Genomic DNA, 20,455 nt, shown 5'->3' on the forward strand with positions numbered 1-20,455 from the left:
AACGAAATTTTCCCCTTGGTGTAACACAAAGGCAGCTCTCGATGTCTCCTGGCAGAAGGCATTCCTTCTTGCCAATGTTTATCTAACGGCTTCATGCTACTGATTCCTCTGCCCTAAGGACAGAGCCCAGGACACATCACACAAGTAATTATGAGAGGAGTTAAACACTCCTCAAACCACAAGCCTATAAACTGGCAGGTTTTTTTTCTTAACACCATTCATTTTGCCACTGAAAGTATCACTTATTCCAAGATGTGACTCTAATGCCTTTCCTGTGGTAAAGCAGCATTCAGTGCCAGACAGAGAGCAGAGACAAAATTCCAGAGTTATTCTTGGATAATTTATTCATAATTTTACTAGAAACAGTTAATTGTTCAATATTTTACACACACCAAGATTTTTAATATTCAAAAGGTTTTTATACTTGTCACTGCTTGGCTCTTATATGAAAACATTGAAAAAATAAATCAAGCTTTTTTTTTTGCCTTTTTTTTTTTTTTTTTTTTAAACCATGGCACATTTTGATCCTTTACTTATTTATTTCAAAAAAGAGGTATCTGCAAGACTATCAGCATTCTGGGATCTTCTGTGTGCAGAAAGGAAGGCAGGAGCAGCAAGATTAAACACAGAAAATATAAAAAGACTTCACAGAACTTCACCTAACACTTAACTGAACTTGCCTTCAGTTTATTTAAGGTACAAGCAGAACAATATTTGCTTTTGGCTGAGCTTGATGACCAGTACCCGCATCTGCGTAGTTCCTCAAACACACACAAGTATATTCTTCGCCCCACAAAGCTAAAGGTAAAAGCTTTTCATTTGAAGTAGGCTTTTAAAATTTTAATTCAACCTTCCAAAATCAAAAGTGGCCTCTTTAAAGATTCCATCATTTTTAAGGGAGTAAATATTCAGTAATGGGCACTGAAGGGTTACTGGGTTCTGCGAGGAGAATTTAAATGAGACAAGAGTGCTTTGGTAACAAGGGGGACAGTACATTGGAGAAATCCAGGGACTTTCTAGTTGAGTAAATATTTCCCAGTTCAGCCTACATTTTTCTGTTCATTGTATTGCAAACTACTTAAAATAGTCTTTGTAATACAAAGCCAGAGTTAAACTGGGAATACACTTTGCAGAGGGTTAATATTGGCCCCAATTCAGCTAGTTGCTCAAGCACATGCCTAAATTTAAATCAATGAGATTACTCAAGTACTTTAAAAAGTTAGGCATGTAGTTAAATCTGGGCCAAAGTATGCTTCAATTACGATTTTCTTGAATGAGTGAAATGAACCATTTACTACAATTCTGGACAATTTAGGGAGTTAAGAAAAAGATGACTTTCAGGAACGTTCTTTCTTGCTGACTGCAGCTACTTTGGCAAAACAAGAGTAACACTAATAATTAATACTAATTTTATTATACAATATAAAAATCATCACTTCTCCACCTGTGATCTGATAGCTTGCTTTGTCATGTAATTGGTTGAACTGCAAGAGTAAGTGCTTATCTTCTGGAAAGAGAAAAGTGGGTTTGTTTTTTAAAAAGGACATTTCATGGCAGTAGATATTGGATAAAAACAGAAGTTTTAAAATTGACTTCACTATTTAAATTCTTCCAAAGGGCAAATTTACTGTCGGCCTCGCTCTGATGATATTTATAACAAGGCAAGCCAAAACAGAACAGGCGGAGGCACATCTGTGTACAGTATGCAAGCAAAATTAACACAGAGCCAAGCAGAAGATAATAAAAAGGCCAATTTTAATTTAAGTTAATAGAAACAACAACTAATCTTATCTCAGAGACTTTTATGTATTTCTGAAGTTACTATTCCTCGACTCCAATTCATTCAACAGCTCCTTTCCCTGGACGCGAGTCACAGGAAAGAGAGGCAGCACCAGCTGTGCTCTCAGAGGCTAGTAGTTCATGACATAAAACAAGCCCACCCTAGTCTCCAAATAAAAGAGAAGCTCCAAGAGAAGTTTAGTCAGGTGGCTTTTGAGGCAGGCTAGGAAATAGCAGTTTCTTGCTTCCTCTGGTATTATTCCAGAGGCCAGAGCAGAGTCTCTGAACCCATCTCACATGGATTGATGGGGCACCCAACAAGAGCCTCTTTACAAACATTTATGGCACAAAAATTTTGGTTTGATGTCTAACTTGTAAAACAAGCTCTCAGTCTCAGTAAGTATCTAGAGGCTAGCTCTGTGGTGAAGGCTTAGAGCTCCTCAAGGCCCCTTCTTCATAGCACAGAGACATTTAAGAGGGATTTTGCTCACCTTGCCCCTTCCTCCAAGAAACTGAGGCTGAAGGATAATTGGCACAATATCTCCCTCACTCCTGTCTTCCTTCACCTAGTTAGCGCCATTGTATTCTATGTAAATAACATGGGAAGCAACTTCGAGATTTTCCAAAGAGAAACCATCATACGCAACATACTAAAAATTAAGCCAAAAAAAAAAAAAAAAAAAGCGTCCCATTATTACAATACAAATTTGACAGGAAACATATGCTACCCATAATCCAGAGTACCCTTTAGCAACCAGACAGCAGCCTTTTCAATCTGATGTAGCTGCTTAACTATTCAATGTAAGAAAGATCTTGAAGCTGCAGCTTGGTCTATTTCATGTCACATGTCTAACCTGATCAGTTTATGATAATTAGCTCTATTTTATAACAACAGGATATTTACAAGCAGCCACAACAGACATTTTTGAACCTAGCAGATCCGTTTTTGCAGTGCAAGGTGTGCTGTATTGCAAATGAAGTACCGCCAGCTTCACAAGAGGCATTCAGGAAGTGGCAACTGAATTTAACGTGCAAATGCTTCTGAGAAACTTGTCTGTTCTCACGCTTTCATGTTTGCTTTACAGAATGACAGCAGTACACAGGGACTCACTGCTCATCTCTTCTGCTTTACTAGCTTTAGGAATAGTGTTACATTGTGGGGCTGGACACTGCCCTTTGCAGGGGATGTGGAGAACTTCCTGCCTGCATCCCAAGGCAGCAGGAAGGGTTCTCAGATGAAGGGGGCCCCATCCCCGCATACGTTGCGGTCGCCAGTACCAGTGATAGCCAGAGTGTCCCATTATTACAATATGGGACACGGAGAAAGACGACTTCCCAGTAGTGTGTTGCAGCTGCTCATCCTGAGCCTTTCCACCCTGGGTCCTGGACTATTGTTCTTCTCCTCCTCACCACTTGCCAAGGACAGGATTTCTCCCACAGCGTGTGCCTGTGCTTCTGTTACAGTCACAGCATTTCCAGCTCTGATATGAATCTGTATAGTTCATGAGAGCAGCAGCTCCCCAGTGACAAGGAACAAGCCAATTATTGCTAACACACCTTTCAACAAATGAGCTAGGGGAAACAGCTCAAAACCAGAAACTTTTGTCCACCACACACAGATCTCACCAACTACATTCATGCATAGGTCCTGCTGCCTCTTGGCTGGTATTACTGGAATAGCTCCCAGCAAGGTCCACCTCCAAGGTTCTTCTGAGCCCCTACATGCTGCAGGATAAAGATAATTTCAACACTGTGGACCAAAACGTCAACTGTGGGCTAAAAATGAAGATTTTCCAAAGCAAACATTGGGCTTTAGCAAAGCATTTTCAATTGTGCTTCTCACATCTACAGAAAAGCTAGCATCATCTGTAAAAGCTAGGTGCCGTAACAGCTGATTTTTTTTAAAGGAACTAGATTTCAAAACACCCCACACACACGCACACATGCAGAGAGAGAAAAGAAGATTGAAGTAACCCATGTAAGGATGCCTGCAGGAACATGTATTTAATACCACGCAAATGGACTGACTGGAGAATACACAGTACGTATTCCCTTCTTCAAACAGCTGAACGTTGCAAGTCATGTGCACTATGCAGGGCCAACCAATATCAACAGAAGCTAGCCATACCCAATACGGGGGGTTCCAATATCTGTGTACATATAAGGCCTTCTACAATTCCAACAATAGCCAGAGACAATCACTTCAATTCTGCAGTGTTCCTAAAGCAATAGGATGGCGAGAAAGTTGTACTTAGGGGTCACATCCTGCTACCATTTACTCCAGAGTCATACTGGTACAAATTGAAAACATGGATGTGATTCAAGCTGTCCAACTCCAAAGAGATCCATTAACCACTGTTGATGATCTAGTCCACACTGGTCTCATGCTATTTAAACAAATGCCATTTATTCTATTTCAGGCATTACATCAGGAAGAATGTCTGAATACTTAAAATAATTAACCTTGGAAACAGCAGAACTAAGAGGACTGGATCAGAATCAAATTTGGCCATTGTGCACTTGGAGCCACAACGAGGGTCTTTGGTCATTACTGTTAAGTTAGGCGATAAATAAGGACTAGCTGTTCTCCCATCCCTCCAGTGAATGGTCCCTCGTATTGGAATCAGCTGATATTGATTTTCCCCAGTTCAGAATATTTCATTAGTCTAGAGATGCACAATATTAAAAATATCCTTATGGGATACTGAGGTAGACTGTGCCAGAATAGGACAAAAAAACCAAAACTACCACACCCTCCTGCCTAGTTGTCATAGATAAAAATGTACAAGTTTTGTATGTTTTAAGAAAGCAAATTGTTTGTTTTTACAGTGATTTATTTTATATTAAAATAAATACAAATTTTCCTACTAGGAAAACCTCTCTAAAATTAGAAAGAAGTGCGTGACTACTTCTTCCGCCCTGCAGTGTCACGCAGAGCTGCTGAACAGGTCCTGGTTGTAAAGCACAAGAAATTAAAGCTAGGCATTTTGAGCTGTGAAGTTCTTGCTTTAGATTTACACAATACATTTTGCAAACAAACAATCTTTTTGTCCCTTTGTCCCAACGACTCAGGCCCTACAAGCACAAAGGGCTGCTGTTCCTTTCAGGAGGCGCAGAAGTCCATAATCCTCCCTCTAGGTGCTGTACTACCAGGTGTCACTAGAGCCGTGGGTTAGCAGGGAGGGATCAGTGATGTGCCCCCTATTCGCACCAACCCTTATTTTATTTTCAATGATTGATTTTTCAGTCATGGGGAGAGGATGAAGCAGCCGCACTGGGCCTGGAGTAACAAGCCACATGCCCAGTGCCCCACCCACATGAGCCAGGACAACATCGTTTACTCCCAGCACAGGGAACTCACGGGATCACTGTATTAGTCATGGCTCCTTGAGTTGTCCACAAAGAAAAGCTGCTGATTATCATCTTCGGTCTCCCTTTGAAACCATCACCTGCATTACAATGGCCTGCAACATCCAGGTGGTCTGCTTCTCTCAAGCTTACTTGTCTGTTCACTCCCCTCTGCTTCAGCCCCTTTCCCTGCTAGTCCATCCTTCCATCACTGTAAGAGACATTTCGTTTCATGATGCTTTTCTCTCACCCGAAGCTAAACAGCTTTGCCTTTTATGCAAACAGCAGCAAAACAAAGCCCAGCCCAAAATACAAAAGTTAGTGTCCCGAAGAGCTGGAGGGCAAAATGGCCCCATAACTATCCACAGGGCATGGTGCAGGTATCTCAGGAAAAGCTAGTCCCACTTGTGCCAGGCCAAATGCCCACACAGGCTGCAGACAGGCAGAGACTAGTTCACCACAGTCACGTTCAGCTTCTCCTCCATTTATGGAGCCAAGAACCTGGTACTCCCCCCCCGCCTTTGGGTTGGGTCAGTGTTTGGTTTTCTGTTAGAGTTTTTGCTCTTTCACCTGGTGCTGTTTTCTCCAATGTCTGTGGAAAAGTGTGCATGGAAGGTAAAGAAAGTGAAGAAGCAGAGTGACGGAGGGCTGAGGCAATGCTTTATCTGTTAGCCCCCGCCAACCAACTCAAATCCAAATTGCTTTAGCTGGAGCCAGCTGACTGTGTGATATAAATAATTAAACTATATTTTAAAGCCATGTCAAATACAAACTTAACATGTGCTTCATAGTTCCTAAGAGGGTAATCAGCTAAAATAAAGCTTATTCTGAAATCCCCAAACCACTTTAAGACCAAACAAAAACTCCTCAATCCCCTCCCCTGAAAAGAGATCAAAAACAGTCATTAATTAATATGGTAGTTAACATTTAAAACTAAAAACATTTTAAATATGTTACAACAAACAATATATATACTCAATGCTTTAAAGACAGAAAGCTTGATATCAGGTCAGGGGTTCTTGTTTTGTTTGGTCTTGAAAGTATCCACAAATCTCAGATTTCTACTCCTTTGGCTCCTAGCATATTTTCCTCATATGCTAATGAGAGAAAATTGCTCCCAAGAGTCCTTAGTACAAAAATAATCTGTTTAGGGTTCAATCACTCCAGGAAATTGGGAAAGAGAGGAGTATACACTCAAGAAGAAGAAAGCTTCTGTGAGAACATACAAAACGTATGTACAAAAGAAGTGTATATTTTAATATATATACACCCCAGTATATATACTGCGCGCTCACACTCACGCACACACGCACTTGGATTTAACCCATTAAAAAAGTACGAAAGCAGCAGCTATTGGTCAATCTGAGGAAATAGTGTGTCCAATTGATGGGTGTTAAAATCCTTCAGCTGTAGTGAAAGAAACTTCTGAAGAGGATGCCATAAAGCTTGGAAATTCTACTGAGAACGTGTATGTCCTGCAGAAGTTTTGTTCTGCACTTTTATAACGTAGCTCAGACACCATCGTATTTCATTTCCTTTGTTGGCAAACATGGATGCTCTTCTTTCAACCTAACTTACAAAGTCCGTTCCTGTTTTGAACCATGGCTACAGAAGGGACAGCCGCCATGGAAACGTTTTCCATTTATGTTCACAGATAAGTCCATTGACAACCAGTCAACTTGGCAAAAAAAAAAAAAAAAAAAAAGTCTCTTAATCATAGGATGATTAAAAATCTGATCAGAGAGTTTGTAGTTCTGGGTCATATGCTGTGGCAGCAATAACAAGAGTCCTGAGATTCATGGCGGGGAAAAGCAAAGACACAGCCCTTGGGCCAAACAGGAGGTGCTAGGAAGGGCTTGACCTGGGCATGGACAGAATCCGTCCATTTTTCTTGCCCCCATTCATGTGAGTGTAAGGTATATGCTCTTCATAGTTCCCCTTGAGGCCCATGGAGGGCCCATTGTCCCGCCCCAGTACTTTGTCCCTCTGCGAATAGGAAGAAGGGTCAAGGGGTATGCTCTCCATGTTCTCAAAGTCCATCTCAAACTCCTCTGTCTCGGGAGGTTTGTTTTCTTCACTGTAAAAGAATGAGACCTCCTGGAAGCTAGGGTGCAAGTCCTCCTTCAGTATCTCGATGATCTCGATGAAGGTGGGGCGCATTTTGGGATTGTATTGCCAGCACATCTGCATCAGGCTGTGCCTGAAAGGGGATAAAGAAGAGAGTCATTATAGGGAGAATCACTTTCACAGGCACAGAAGCGTAAGGACTGGTGTAATTTAACATCCGAACTAATGTTGAGGCGAACTCCCTGCGATGGCTGTCAGCTCTCTGATTCTCTGCTTGAACTTTTCCACTTACTGTCTCTGGTGTTTTCTTCTCTTCCTCTCCAGTTTCTCTTCCTGTTCTCCAATTTTCCTTCTATAGCCTCATGCTCCTCTCCTTCTGTCTCTGTCAGGGCCAGTGACTCCCTCAGACTCATTCAGTCGTAGAAACACAAGAATGGAAAGAATCTCCTGGTCATGGAGCCCAGTCCCCTGCTATTGCAGGCTACCCCATCATCAACGCTGTTCATGAAACTTAGTGAGTTCCCTTTTAGTTCAGTTGTTTGTCCCCACTACTCCTCTTAGGAGACTGTCCCAGAACCTCCCTCCTCTAGCCATCAGAAACCTTCTTCTCACTTCCAGTCTCAATTTACTCAGGGCCAATGTATACCATTTTTCATTCTTTTTCCAAGTCTCAGGTTAGTGTTCTCTCTAAAATCCTCTCTACAAGTGGGTTTCTTCTCAAGCCTCCCTGTATTTCTGACCTTCGTTGTTTGCCCTTTCCCCATCCCTCTGATCTCTACCCACCCTGCCACTCCTCCTTCCAGCTGCTCCTGGGCACAGCCCAGGTCTTGTTCACATTCCAAATGCAAGCAAGGAGCGTACTCTGGAAGATGATGGCTAACACATCAGACAACACACAGCCTAAAGCAACTAGGCTGGGGTAACAGGACACAAGCAGCCCCACTGCCATGTTTAAAACAAAAAAAACCACTGGCACTAGCACCTCGTCTGAGACATTGCAAGTTTCATTCTAGAAGAGCTCTTTAGTGCAGCCTGACATTCCGCATTCCAACTCTTCAGCGCCATCACTCGCGTAAGCTGTATCTACACTACAGACTGCACAGCAGTACTGCTGCAGCTAGGCTGCTGCAAGTTTCCCGTGTAGCCGCTCTATGCCATGGGAGAGAGCTCTCCTGCCAGCATCATCAAACCACCCCCAACAAGCAGCGGCAGAGCCTCTCCTGCCAACAGTGCTGTCCACCCCGGTGCTTTTGTCAGTGAAGCTTATGTCAGTCAGGGATGGTTTTTTTCCACAGCCCTGACCAACAGAAGTGCTAGTGTAGCAAAGCCTTAGTAACCCCGCTTGAGTGGCCATTGTTCTTCCCATCATTTGGAAGGGAAGTTTCAGTGCTCCCTCTAGCTGGCTACAACAGCAAATACCAAGCACATGCTAGGCCAAAGGAAAGTGCTGAAGAGATGACAAAGCCAGCAGAGAGGACAGACTAACCAGGCCACCTAGCTATGCCTGAGAGACAGGAAAAGCACAACACAAAGCACTTTCCACCTCAGCCTTCCCACTCACCAGACGAAGGACTCCTGAAAGTTAATCCACAGAAAGTTGCCCTCACCCTTGCCTAGAAGTAGACCCAGTGGAACACAGACGTGTGGCCAGGTGTCAGCCAGGCAAGCGCTAATTTACAGACAGCTTCTACAGTGCTGCAGCGCCCTCCCATCTTTTGCTTTATGAGCCTCTCCCCAGCATTTACAGCCACTTGGACACAAACTGCAGAGAAGCAAGCATGTCCCCACCCAGCAGATTGCACCATAGCCGGGAATCTCTGTGCACTGAAGTGTGGTGATGGGAAAGGCTGTTTGTTTTGGCCTACTTATATTTTAGGCTTTCCCTGTGTTCTAAGCTTCGCTCTCTGGTGTGCACACTCTCCTCTCATGATCATATAGCCCAGTTTGGTCTGGCTTTCCTTTCTGGTCTCCTGAGCTGCTTCTCGACTCTCCTCTTCATCTCTGGTCACTCAGCATGTCTTCAGCAGGGGGCGCTCCGAATTCTGCTTTGCTGCCCCCATTCATCAGGATGGGAGGGAGCAGAAATACAGCCACTTTCACTGGTCATATCTTAATCAAGGGAGCATAACTTGGTCAGTTCCCAACCACGCTCAATACTTACAGTCTCTCTGGACAGGTGTCTGGCTGATCCAGGGATGCTCCGTCCATTACAAATTTTAGCACCTGCTCGTTCGAGAGTCCCTGGTACGGCTGCTCGGCCAGGCTGCTTATCTCCCAAAGGACCACTCCAAATGACCTGAGAAAGGACCAGAGCCACTGGTCAGATGGAAAGGGGGCCCGAAGAAGACACTGCTCAGCTCCCTTTTGTTGTATGAGGGATTACTTAAGAAACTGCTTTAAAATATTTCCTTTCCTCTGAAGAACTCAGCCACCCGCACACACAGATCGAGTCACACACATCACCATTAGGGCTCCTGGAATGCCAAGTGCCACTTACCACACATCTGAGTAAGCAGTAAAAACACCATCCTTCAGAGATTCAGGTGCCATCCACCTCACAGGCAGCAGCCCTTTGCCTCCCTTACGGTAATAGTCGGTCTCATAGATGTCTCTGGTCATACCAAAGTCTGACAAAAGAACGTAGGGTGTATTAAATGGACAACCTGATACCCAGTCCAACCCCACCACTTCCTGAAAGGACTCAGATTTCTGTAACACATGCACATTAATACTGTGTGTAGTGACTGAAACAATCTGCATAGAAGGCAGGGCCTGGCCCCCACAGTGCAGGACTCCTGCCTACATCATTCCACTGGTGTCCTCCGCAATCCTCTCCTGAATCTCTGCAGTGTGGGTGCCGCCGTCACTAGTTCAACTGTCCACTTACTCGTACCATACAGTATATATAGTTAACCCTCAGAAAACAATTCCTTTCCTTCCAAATCCTTTGCTGCCTGAACTACAATCTAAGCCTATGACACCCCAACTTCCAGTCATGCTGCTATTTTGAGAGTATTTAGAGGCTGATCAGATTTCCTTCCACCCAGCTTCTCCTACCGGAACTATTCTGCAGCCATGGTAGCACTGCCCTAGAATGGAAATCGTCACAGTTGTAACCAAGTCGTATTGTGACTAATCTCCTTCCACATCTTCTGATGAAAACGGAATTCCTTTTGGCCTGAAATTCCACATGCCTGGCCTCAGGAGGCTTTGAGGAGATTTGGATTATCTTTAAATTTTGTCAACTTAACTGTTGTTAAGAACTTGTTTTAGACGTTTGTCCTCCATAAAAACTAAATCACACCGTTAGCAGTCCTTAACTTTCAGCCTATGCTCCACGAACAGTGGACCTGCTGTCACAGTTCTCATGGAAACAGGAAGTGCCTGAGGAGCCCTCACTTGAAGAAGTTACTAACTGCAATTCAGCAGAGGATACGGAAGTTGCAGTGAAGCTCACCTAGGCAATCCACTTACCAAAGGGCCTACAGTTCCTTCTGCAAGGCAGGTGAAACAGGAAAAGATATCAGGCAAAGAAGGTTAAACTTCAGTGAAGAACTTTTAAAAAGACAGAGTTAAAAAAATCATTGGAGATCAGCTGGCTCTTTGTAGCACTAGTCTAGGATTTCACACAACCTCCTTCTCAACTTGTAAGGCTTAGTATTAGATTTGAAGCATACATTACATACCTCCAATTTTTACAGTAAAATCCTCTGCGACCATACAGTTACGGGCTGCAAGGTCTCTATGGACAAACTTTTTGGCATTCAGGTAAGCCATACCATCTGCAATCTCTGCAGCCATCTGGATCATCTCTCTGAGAGTTGGTGGGGGACGGCCAGGGTTATTCTGAAGTCAAGTCAGAAAGTATTAAAGACCAATGCAAGTCAGTCTGTTGCATGACACCACCCCCTCTCCATCGCCACTCTCCCACCTTTACCTCAGCATCAGGTCTCAGGGAGCGAAGGTAACTTTTCAGATCTCCATGTGCCATCAGTTCCATGACAACCAGTGTGGGTTGTCCTTTTGAGACCACCCCTAGGAGGCGAACCTGAAAAACAGAAATGGGGATTCTCCCCTTAGCGTTGTGTCTGTGCATGCACTGGGCATGGTACATCAGCGAAAATGGAGTTTACTCTCAAGGGCTTACAGTGAAACCAACACAACCCTAGCAAGATCCCAGAGTGCCATCATGCGACACAGAGCTCTGTCATGATGTGGGGTTTTGAAAGAGCACAAGGGAAATTATACAGGAAGATGCATTTTCCAGACTGCTGCCTGCACCTCTCACTGACTGGTTAAAAAGGAAGCAAAATCATTTTTTCCAGCCTAATTCTCTACCATTAAAAGCACTAAAGGAACATTAGTTAGAAAGTGGGAAATTCAACAGGAAGTCATTTAAGGCAGAGAAACTTCACTTACCACGTGATGGCAGCTGAACCCTTTCATTACAGAAGCTTCGTTCAGAAACTCAATGCGCTCCCGGAGGCTGGCAGATTCGTTAACTGTTTTCACAGCTACTCGAGTCTCTGGTTCCCCTTTCACTATGTCTTTGGCTATCCCTTCATACACCATCCCAAAGGAGCCTTGCCCAAGTTCTTGGAGAAGGGTAATCTTGTCTCGTGAGACTTCCCATTCATCAGGCACATAAACTGTCACATGGAGACAGACATTTCTGAATGAGCAGAGCAGTTACTGGAGAGAGAGGTTTCTGCAATAAAGTGCAGGAGACAGGAGCATCCAAGCCTTGACACTGTTCCCACCTCAGCGAGCAGGAGGCTGGACTAGAGATTGGGGGCCAAACACACCCTGTCTTGTGCAACTATTTACACCTGTGCAAGGTGGGTGTGAAACACTGCCTAATCAGCACAGCAGCATTTCACACCCATTTTACCCTGTGTAAATGTCTGCACCAGGGGCGAGGCGAGGCGTGTCTGGCCCACAGACAGTAGTAGAGTCTTGCAAAGCGTTGTGCCAGCGACAGTCTGCAGGGTGAGTGAGAACTGCAGCAGGTAGCACACAACTTGGGTAAAACAGGAATGATGATTCAAAAGCCAGACATGCAGCATTCACATGCACTAGTTCATATGCCCACATCCCACTCTTGTACTGGATGGAATATTCCACACTGAACCCACTTTCCATGAAGACTAAACAAATAATGGCTACAAAGATGCAGTTCTAAAACTCAATATATTGACATAATCTTGCTGTGTTCAGACTGGCAGCCTCCTGCTGGAGAAGCCTGGGCTAGAGGACAAGCAAGACCGCTTCAGTAAAGAAATAAGCTAAAGCTGGATGCCACTAAACTGCCTCCTTCCTATCTCTTTTAATACGACATTGAACGCACAGTACTTTGCTTAAACACAGTGTATTTGTCCAAGCTGACAGGCATTCCCACAGCACGAAAGATAGGAAACGCCTTTCCAAACCCTTTTTAGTGGATTACACTGAGTAGTCAGATGAGAAATGTAGGGCATGTGAAAGATGCAGGTGTTGATTGTGATCCCATTAGATAGTCTTGGCAAAGCTCCAGTGTAGCAGAGATCCTTGAGCAATACAACAGACCAGAGAGGCAGTAAAAATCCCAGTGTCGCCTGCCTTGTGTTCCTATGCTGCTGCACACACTCAAAGCAGTGAGCACACTAAATAGCACACCACTTCCCCATAACGACCAACAGCCCAGAAGCATTTTGGTTTTTTGTTTGTATTTTACTAACTGAGCTCCTTTTCTCTGCCTGAGAATTGTTTTAGTAGCAGCATTTGCCCACCCAGGCATAGATAAGAACATCCTTTAAGCTTTTATAAGTAGTACTTCAAAACAAAGTGAAGCATTGTAACTGCCAGAACTGCAGCATACGCTCACCATCACTGGCACTGAGATACTCCGGGTTAGAGGATGCATAGAGTGGTCCAGTTGGTCCTTCGGTTTGTCTGAAAGCAAGATAAACACATACAAAGACTTGAGTATTTCTACAGTTTTGTGCCATGTGTCTGTCAGTCACCTTAGCGTATATCTACACAGCAAAGAAAAACCCACAGCTGACTCGGGCAGCAGGGCTGTTTCATTGCTGTGTAGGCTTCTGGGCTCAGGGACTCTCCTGCTTCGTAGGGTCCCAGAGCCCAGGTTCCAGCCTGAGCCCAGATGTCTACACAGCAATGAAACAGCCCCACAACCGAGCCCCAGGAGCCCAAGTCAGCTGGCAGAGGTCAGCCGCAGGTGTCTAGTTGCTGTGTAGCTATACACTTTGTCTAAATGCAGCCTTTGTAGTTAAATCAGTTCCCAAAGTACAGGACAGGTAACAGCTCCTGAACTTCAGATCTCCAAATACAAGATGTTTCCTAACCAAGTCACGTAGCTCTTATGCTAAAATCTGTTAGCTCTTTTATAAAATAAAGACACCACAGAGAACTACGAGTATATCTGGTCAGTAAAAGATGTTGTTATACTGCTGAGAGCTATGCACGTCACCTACCTCTTCTTCACAAATACGTAGGCAGCTCCAATAACTCCAGCAATTATTATGGCAAAAATGACTGGGACAACAACAACAGCAATATTAGACGGAGGATTCACTGAGAGAGAGAGAGAGAGAGAGAGAGAGAGAGAGAGAGGTGTTATGCTGGCTTCCAATCAGTTTAGTCTAATCTTGCATGATATCCCGCCTTGAGCACCTGCACACCCACAAGTGCAGGATGACTCCCTCCAAAGTGACAGGAATCAGAGATGCTCGGTGCCACTCAGGAATTGGCCCAGCAGTGCACACAGCAGGAATCTCTTCCTATCCAAAACGGCTGTATGCCGCCTAGAATGAAATTGGCAGGAGCCTCAGCAGTGTGATGACTGCAGGCAATCCAGCCATCTGACTAACTCCTGTCAAATTTGGGTAAATCAAAGTGCAAGGAACAACCTTAATAATGGGAACTTTGAACAGAACCAGAGATGACTCCCAGATGATCGCCCATCTCCTCTTCCTTCTTGTGCTCCCAAACAAGGGCAGAGCAAAGCCATTTCTGACACAAAGTGGATGGGAAATGCTTTTCTCACTATTCAAATCAATGCAGCTCTGCTCTTCTTCTGCAGTTTCCAAGTGCCCATTTCCAGAAGTTTCTAAGCTCATACACAGGAAGGCAGTTTGCTTTGCTATGAATCTGTAGGCAAGGAATGCACGGCCACAGGATTGTGACCTCAGCCTCAGTGTTAACGAATCAGTGAAGGATATAGAACAGCATTTAAGAGACTGATTTTCAGTTTCTCTAATGCACTTGCCATTAGTCATCCCCATATCACTCTACTTCTCCCCATGCACCACTATCTCAGTGCCCCGACCCCTTTCTCTGCTCCCACCTCCAGAGAATAATTTTTTAATAGAAATCTGGGCTAAACTTTGAGTAAGTGAACTCACAATAATCAGCCACATAGAAATACGTGGGCTCTGTCCACGACCCGTTTCCTGCCAGTGAGGTGGCTCGGATTCTGATGCTGTAGTTTCCAGGCTGCAGTCCACGTAACTTACAGCCCTGTTCATTAGCAAACTGCTTACGGGAAACGCAGTAGTGTGCCTCCTGCAGCAAGAAAGAAAACAAAACTTTACTTCACAGCCTCTTGAAGAATGCAGCACAGCCAGGAGGCCTGTGACAACCAGCTCCCCTCCCACAGATTCATCTGCAAATCTTCATCATCTAGTTCCTGCTCAACCCTAGCACAAAGAGACACAGCACAACAGCCAAGTATCTAGGGAGACCGGCACTGGAGAAGGGCTAACTGGCTTTGAAGACTGAGATGATGCTGGAAGTAGCAAGTCATGACCAAGGATTATAAACTCCCAGCTCACAGATCTGACCCGCACCAAACCTGCTATTGCGTGATCCAGCAGTGCCCCATGAAACAAGCATGAGCACTTCTTGGAGGTGCAGCTTTGGCTACAATCACCTCAAGACAAGGCTACTATGGTGCTGCTCCTTAGGACCCCCCAGACACTAGCATTGGGGAAGATAAAGTGGAGCACCGCAAAGGGAGTGCCATTATCTTTGCTGGCTCCCTGCACGTTTCCAAAGGGGATTCCAGGTGATGGGTTTAGACTCTAAAGCACTAAAGTAACTCTTGACCTGGTTACGTTGGGGGCTGGCTTTGCCACTAGGATATACATATAGGAGGGTGCTGCCAGCAACGGTTATCCCCCCATTCTGGATCACTTCCAGCCTCTGGCAGTGAGCTGGGGGGTGGAGGGGGGGGGATTAGTTAAGCTTTCCAGCACCTATACTTGGGTGGAGAGTCTTGGCCACTTAACACCCAAGAGCAATTCTAGCATTTCAGAGATGTCAGAGTCTGCCAAAGCAGACATTGCTATGTATCTGTATGCACTAGTGGGCAGGCAGCCAGGGCACAGCATGGCAGCATATCGCCTGCATTGTTTATGCACAATCAAATACATTTACTGCAAGTCAGAACAGGAGAGTGCCATAAGTCCCCAGGGTCCTTCTGCCTTTGTCAAAGAGGATGTCTAGGAAGTGCTTTTATTTACATCATTAACATTTCAGTGCTTTTAATTTACTTCAGCTAAAACCATAATAATGTATTGCAGCCAGTGGGCTGTTTACTATGAAAGCTGCTGAGAAATCAAATACCCAGGCTAATGCTGATTTTCATTCAGCATCAAATGAACATTCAAAACACCAGAAGAAGAGTTCTTAAACAAACAAAGGAGGGTGTGGGGGGACTAGAAAGACCAAGACAACAGCTCTTCTACCAGATCATCACTTATTCACATATTTAACACTCAAACAAGTTTAGTGACTAGTAGTTTATTCCTAACACTGTTTTTTCATGAAATCCTCCACTGATCCTAGCACATACCCAGCCCACTGCAGGGGAGGGGAGCTGAGAAGAGCTGCATAACACCCTGAGAGTTGGATTAGAAATGCAAAGAAAGAAAAGCCATAAAAACATGTTGCCCAAAGAGCAAGAAAACAAATGAGAACAACAACTTTGTTAGTCCAAAGGTTAACTCTTCAAGTAAAATATTCTGCTGATCACCCAAGAGGAAGCTCAGACTAAGCATGGGGCTAAAATAAGCAACCAAAAGGAAGACAAGAGCTAAATCACAAGCTAATTCAAAAGAAGTCTTTGCATGGATAGCTTTAAAAAGGTTATTAGCATAATAGGGACTGCCTCCTCACAGCTCCCCTGAACAGCAAACAGACAAATAATCCTGTGCTCCGATCTTCCCCATTAGAACAATATATCCGGAGTTTGCATCTCCTTATTAAGTAGTATTAGATCATGTGGGATTTTTGCCATTTGCTGTACTGGGCCTCAATTCTGCATTTTGATCTGGGCAGGCAAACCCTTCCTCCACCATGCAGAACCCCATTAATGTCACTGGAACCCCACACAGGCATTGGGGTCAAGGCTGCCATTTATTATGTCCTTTAACTGTAACTTTAATTGTTTCACAGTAAGCAACTGAAATTTATACCTATATAATTTCCATTGCTTTGTGTGAACTAAAATTCCTACAGAAATCCCTGCACCAGGTTAACAAATGAGAGATTCATGTTGAGCAAGTGGGTATTGAAGACACAGATTTTTAGTGCTGTCTATCACCATGGAACAAAAGTCCCAGGAGACAAGAGTGGGCAAATTTCTGTGGCAGAGTGGCTGGTAAGTCATGCAAAAAGAAACCAGACCAACTAGAACAATAAAACAGGGTGGGCTTTCTTGCACTTCAGGAGCAACATCATGCAAAACAGAACTCCCACGCCTAGGTTTCCATGAACTCCTGCAGCAAGTCCTCTCTTGCATCTAGACTTGATCCACCCTACAAGCAGAGCTGTGCTCAATGTTACTCCTGCAGGAGGGGAGTGCATAGCTGCAGCTGGTCATTATGAAGGGATGAGACAGTCCAGGGCATTGTCATTATCCTGGCAAATCCCAAAGGGATGTGGTCTCTGAAGATTGAACACCATCCAGATCACGCTCTGGCTAGGTCTTTAAAGGAGGTCTAGCTGTATATTCAGTTTACGTCCATCACCAGTGATTTTATTGCACCACCAAAGTTTCTGGCACTCATGTGATCGCCGGCTGTATCGCAGCATACATACATATGGTATGGTACATACGCTTTGGAATTCATTGGTCTTCCATTGTAATATGTCCATACCAAGAAAGCCACCGAAACCAAACCAGTAGTGATGGAGGGAATTGTTGGGTTCTGCTTCACATAGGACAAGATCAGAAACAAGGCTGACTTGATATGGAGTAGCCAAGTCCAGGGAACTGTACAGATATGCAAATTCAACTTCCCAGCTACCGTTAAGAGCCATCTCCCCATGTTAGACGAAGGGTGTAAAGTGCACACCTACTCCCGTACAATCTATGGACAGGCTGAATGAAAGAAGCGCTCACCTCTGGTTCCCCCAGACGCCCATAATTCACTTCATACAGCACAATTAGCCCATTCGGCTCCTTTGGCTCCTGCCACTTCAAATGAACAGCATTTTTTTCGACCAGCTCATGGGTAACTGGACCAACAATGTCATCAGCCTTTGCTAAAAACAACGTATTTGTACAGGTTAAGTTATAAAATATTTTACAAAATGAAAACCATGCCCAGTCCAATGTGTCAGCCTTTCGCATCTAGCTGCCAAACAGGGATATTTATTAGAGACAAGTACAGCCCAGTTCATCAGCATAAGGCTCTTAAAGCATTTTCTGAAATGCAGCTAACACATGGAGTAAACTGCCATTTAAAAAATATTAGATTCCCCTGAAGCAAAGCTCAGGAAAGGCCACTCACCTTCTGGCATGGTTCTGGCACTAACATATGCTGCAACACTGCACCGGGATTCTTGGGCATCATGGTTACAAGCATGGAGTTCAATGCGATACCCTGTGAAATGCCGCAGACCTGAGATAACCAAGGACTCCTTAGACTTAACTCTCTCAAAAGGCTTCTGTTCCTCTGCATTTTCAGGTGCCATTGCAGAGGTATTCAGCGAAGATGGGATGGTGGGTACCACCACAGTGCCATTAGCCACACTGCCAAGGTCTCTTCGTTTTCTCGAGGGCCTGCAGAACAATACATTTAAGAAGTCATTCACCATATTTCGCTCAAACATACTTATCTGAAGTGAAAGGATTAAAACAGGGTGTTCACAGTTCGTCTGAAAACTCAGATGCAAATTGGGTGCACTTGCAATGCAGTGCAAACTAAAGAATTCAGAACTTTTTGTTCTAACAAACCTGTCTCTATGTCTCTGCAGAACGTTACCTTTCAGCAGTGCCTGTGTTCCCGATCTACCTTAGTTTCATAACTGCATATGGAAATAATAAAAGCGAAGGCCAAAGTATGCGAAAATTCAAATTCTCCCAATTCTGCACAGCTGAATGTGACAATGATATTACTAATCTCTGGCAGGGAGGCAGGGTGCTGCCAAAACAAGACTAATACTCAAGAGTTCACCCCGCATTTACTGTAGCTTTGACCATATGGGATCATGTCCTAAACCCTGAGTTTGAGCATATTTGGTGCTGCACATATTCCAAGTGTCCTAAACCTGTATTTAGAACTCATAAGACTGGTTTCATGGCTCACTGGAGTGTCCCCACTACTCGGAGCCCTACCAATTCTATTCTGTATATGAAGAGAAGTTTCACCCTTACACACCAAACAGGTCTTGAATGTTCTTTCCAACATTTTAAAGAATAAAAAGTTAAAGAAAGATTCCAATCCTGCCAGACTCACATTGCACAGATTAGTAACATTCAGTAGGGGTTAACTGAAGTTTTTCTTTCAAATTATTATGTATTAGTTAGCAGATTTGCTTCAACTTCTTGCTCTTGTGACTATCACGCTGTCAGACATGATATTGGCAGTCACCCATACTATAAGAGAAAGCTGCAAGTTAACTTTAAAGCCAGAAAAGGTGACACCACTTCTGTTTCATGAGAATTCAGTACCAAGCACTAGCTTGTTTCTTTTTAATTTTTTTTTTTTAAACTATGTTTAATCAAGCCAGTTAAACTCAGCGTTTGAATCCTGGGATCATATCTGCCACAAAGAATGTCAGGATGGGAGCTCTGAGCAAATTGGAGGATCCAAGTTGTGTCAAGTTAGTTGCTTGAGAGGAACCCACGCTCTGTCTCCCTCCCTCCACAACAGTTTTCCATCACTCTCTTACCAGACAGACAGTTTAAAATCCAAATCATATGTTAAAAAGGAACAACTGTGATCTTTGCTAGTAAAGCAAGTCACCTGAAAGGAACCAGCACTACGGACTTCTCCAGAGTTTAAAAATGCAACAAGCTGTTGAAGCAAATCTTTGCTGCTTAATTGAATTGAACTTTCTTTCCACTGCCACCCTCAGACTATCAAGCAAATGATTGGCTAGCTAAAATTGCAGCAGGTGATTGCGTGGGGCAGATCTTTACCTAGAGTCCTCAGTTCCATTCCCTGATGTTATTTTTCTGAAAAAACAAATGCAACCACTTTGAAAGCAGATCTAAAATGTTCTCAAAATCAAACATTAGGTTTTGCATAGCAATACAGACAATTTTATTGGCATGAGAGATTGACACACCAAATGGCAGGCTCAACACAGCACATTCTCGGCTTTAGATTTCTCTTCCTGTAATTACTAATTAACTCCAGACACACCATTTTTAAGTTGTTCTCTCAGCTTGAGCATTGCTCTGAACTGTGGACAACAATGAGGCAGAGTTCAAAGATGCAATTCTAGGTCATAACAAAGAGCAGATCCGCCTCCCACCCACCCCAAGGAATATTTATAGTTAACTAGAATCTTGTTTACACGTCAAAATTTAGCTCTTTCCCAGTGTTTACGAAGTGCTGACTCAGCAGTTCCCCAAGTCTGAGATGATTTTTGTTTTTTTACAACAGTAATTTCCCTGATGAGAGCTGTGCAATTTAGCCTCTCCTCCAACCTAGAGCTGTGACTGGAAAAATACAGAAAGAACCTTTACAATGCCAGACAGTAAGAGAAGTTTTTGAAGCTTCAAACTCAGGAACTCTAAGTATTTTATTGTCCTAGATTTAAAGCATTGCTAAATCCTCCTTACTCTCCCCGTTGTTGTTCTAGCATCTCTTTTCAATGCAAGCCAAGGCTATTCTGTTGGCTTCAGTGGTTTGCTCTGTGAAATACCCAGGTCTGGTTCTCATTGCCACATGTCCCTTTGGACCAGACAGGCTGGGGCTAGCAGCTTTGCGAGAGTGCTCAGCCCCAGAGCAGGGGGACACACAAC

The 20,455-nt window shown here is 44.0% G+C and overlaps 1 protein-coding gene across 3 annotated transcripts in view; it reads right to left on the reverse strand.

Annotated features, from left to right (window-relative positions):
* Positions 1 to 318: 318 nt before the first annotated feature.
* Positions 319 to 20,455, reverse strand: part of INSR (insulin receptor) — an 88,932-nt gene continuing 68,795 nt past the window's right edge. For all 3 annotated transcript variants that reach the window (XM_067561324.1, XM_067561340.1, XM_067561331.1), the window contains 12 exons: positions 19,625 to 19,660; positions 17,991 to 18,262; positions 17,600 to 17,742; positions 14,598 to 14,757; positions 13,668 to 13,767; positions 13,058 to 13,125; positions 11,614 to 11,843; positions 11,132 to 11,242; positions 10,881 to 11,040; positions 9,692 to 9,821; positions 9,356 to 9,490; positions 319 to 7,327 (listed from right to left, as the gene is read on the reverse strand). In XM_067561324.1, coding sequence (XP_067417425.1) covers positions 6,973 to 7,327; positions 9,356 to 9,490; positions 9,692 to 9,821; positions 10,881 to 11,040; positions 11,132 to 11,242; positions 11,614 to 11,843; positions 13,058 to 13,125; positions 13,668 to 13,767; positions 14,598 to 14,757; positions 17,600 to 17,742; positions 17,991 to 18,262; positions 19,625 to 19,660 — 1,900 coding nt within the window. In that variant the 3' untranslated portion in view covers positions 319 to 6,972. The remainder of the gene's footprint in view (positions 7,328 to 9,355; positions 9,491 to 9,691; positions 9,822 to 10,880; positions 11,041 to 11,131; positions 11,243 to 11,613; positions 11,844 to 13,057; positions 13,126 to 13,667; positions 13,768 to 14,597; positions 14,758 to 17,599; positions 17,743 to 17,990; positions 18,263 to 19,624; positions 19,661 to 20,455) is intronic.

The sequence above is a fragment of the Emydura macquarii genome, unplaced genomic scaffold, assembly GCF_026122565.2.
Source record: "Emydura macquarii macquarii isolate MOO-44397 ecotype Brisbane River unplaced genomic scaffold, CSIRO-AGI_Emac_v2 contig_306, whole genome shotgun sequence".
In the NCBI taxonomy this organism is placed as follows: Eukaryota; Metazoa; Chordata; order Testudines; family Chelidae; genus Emydura; species Emydura macquarii.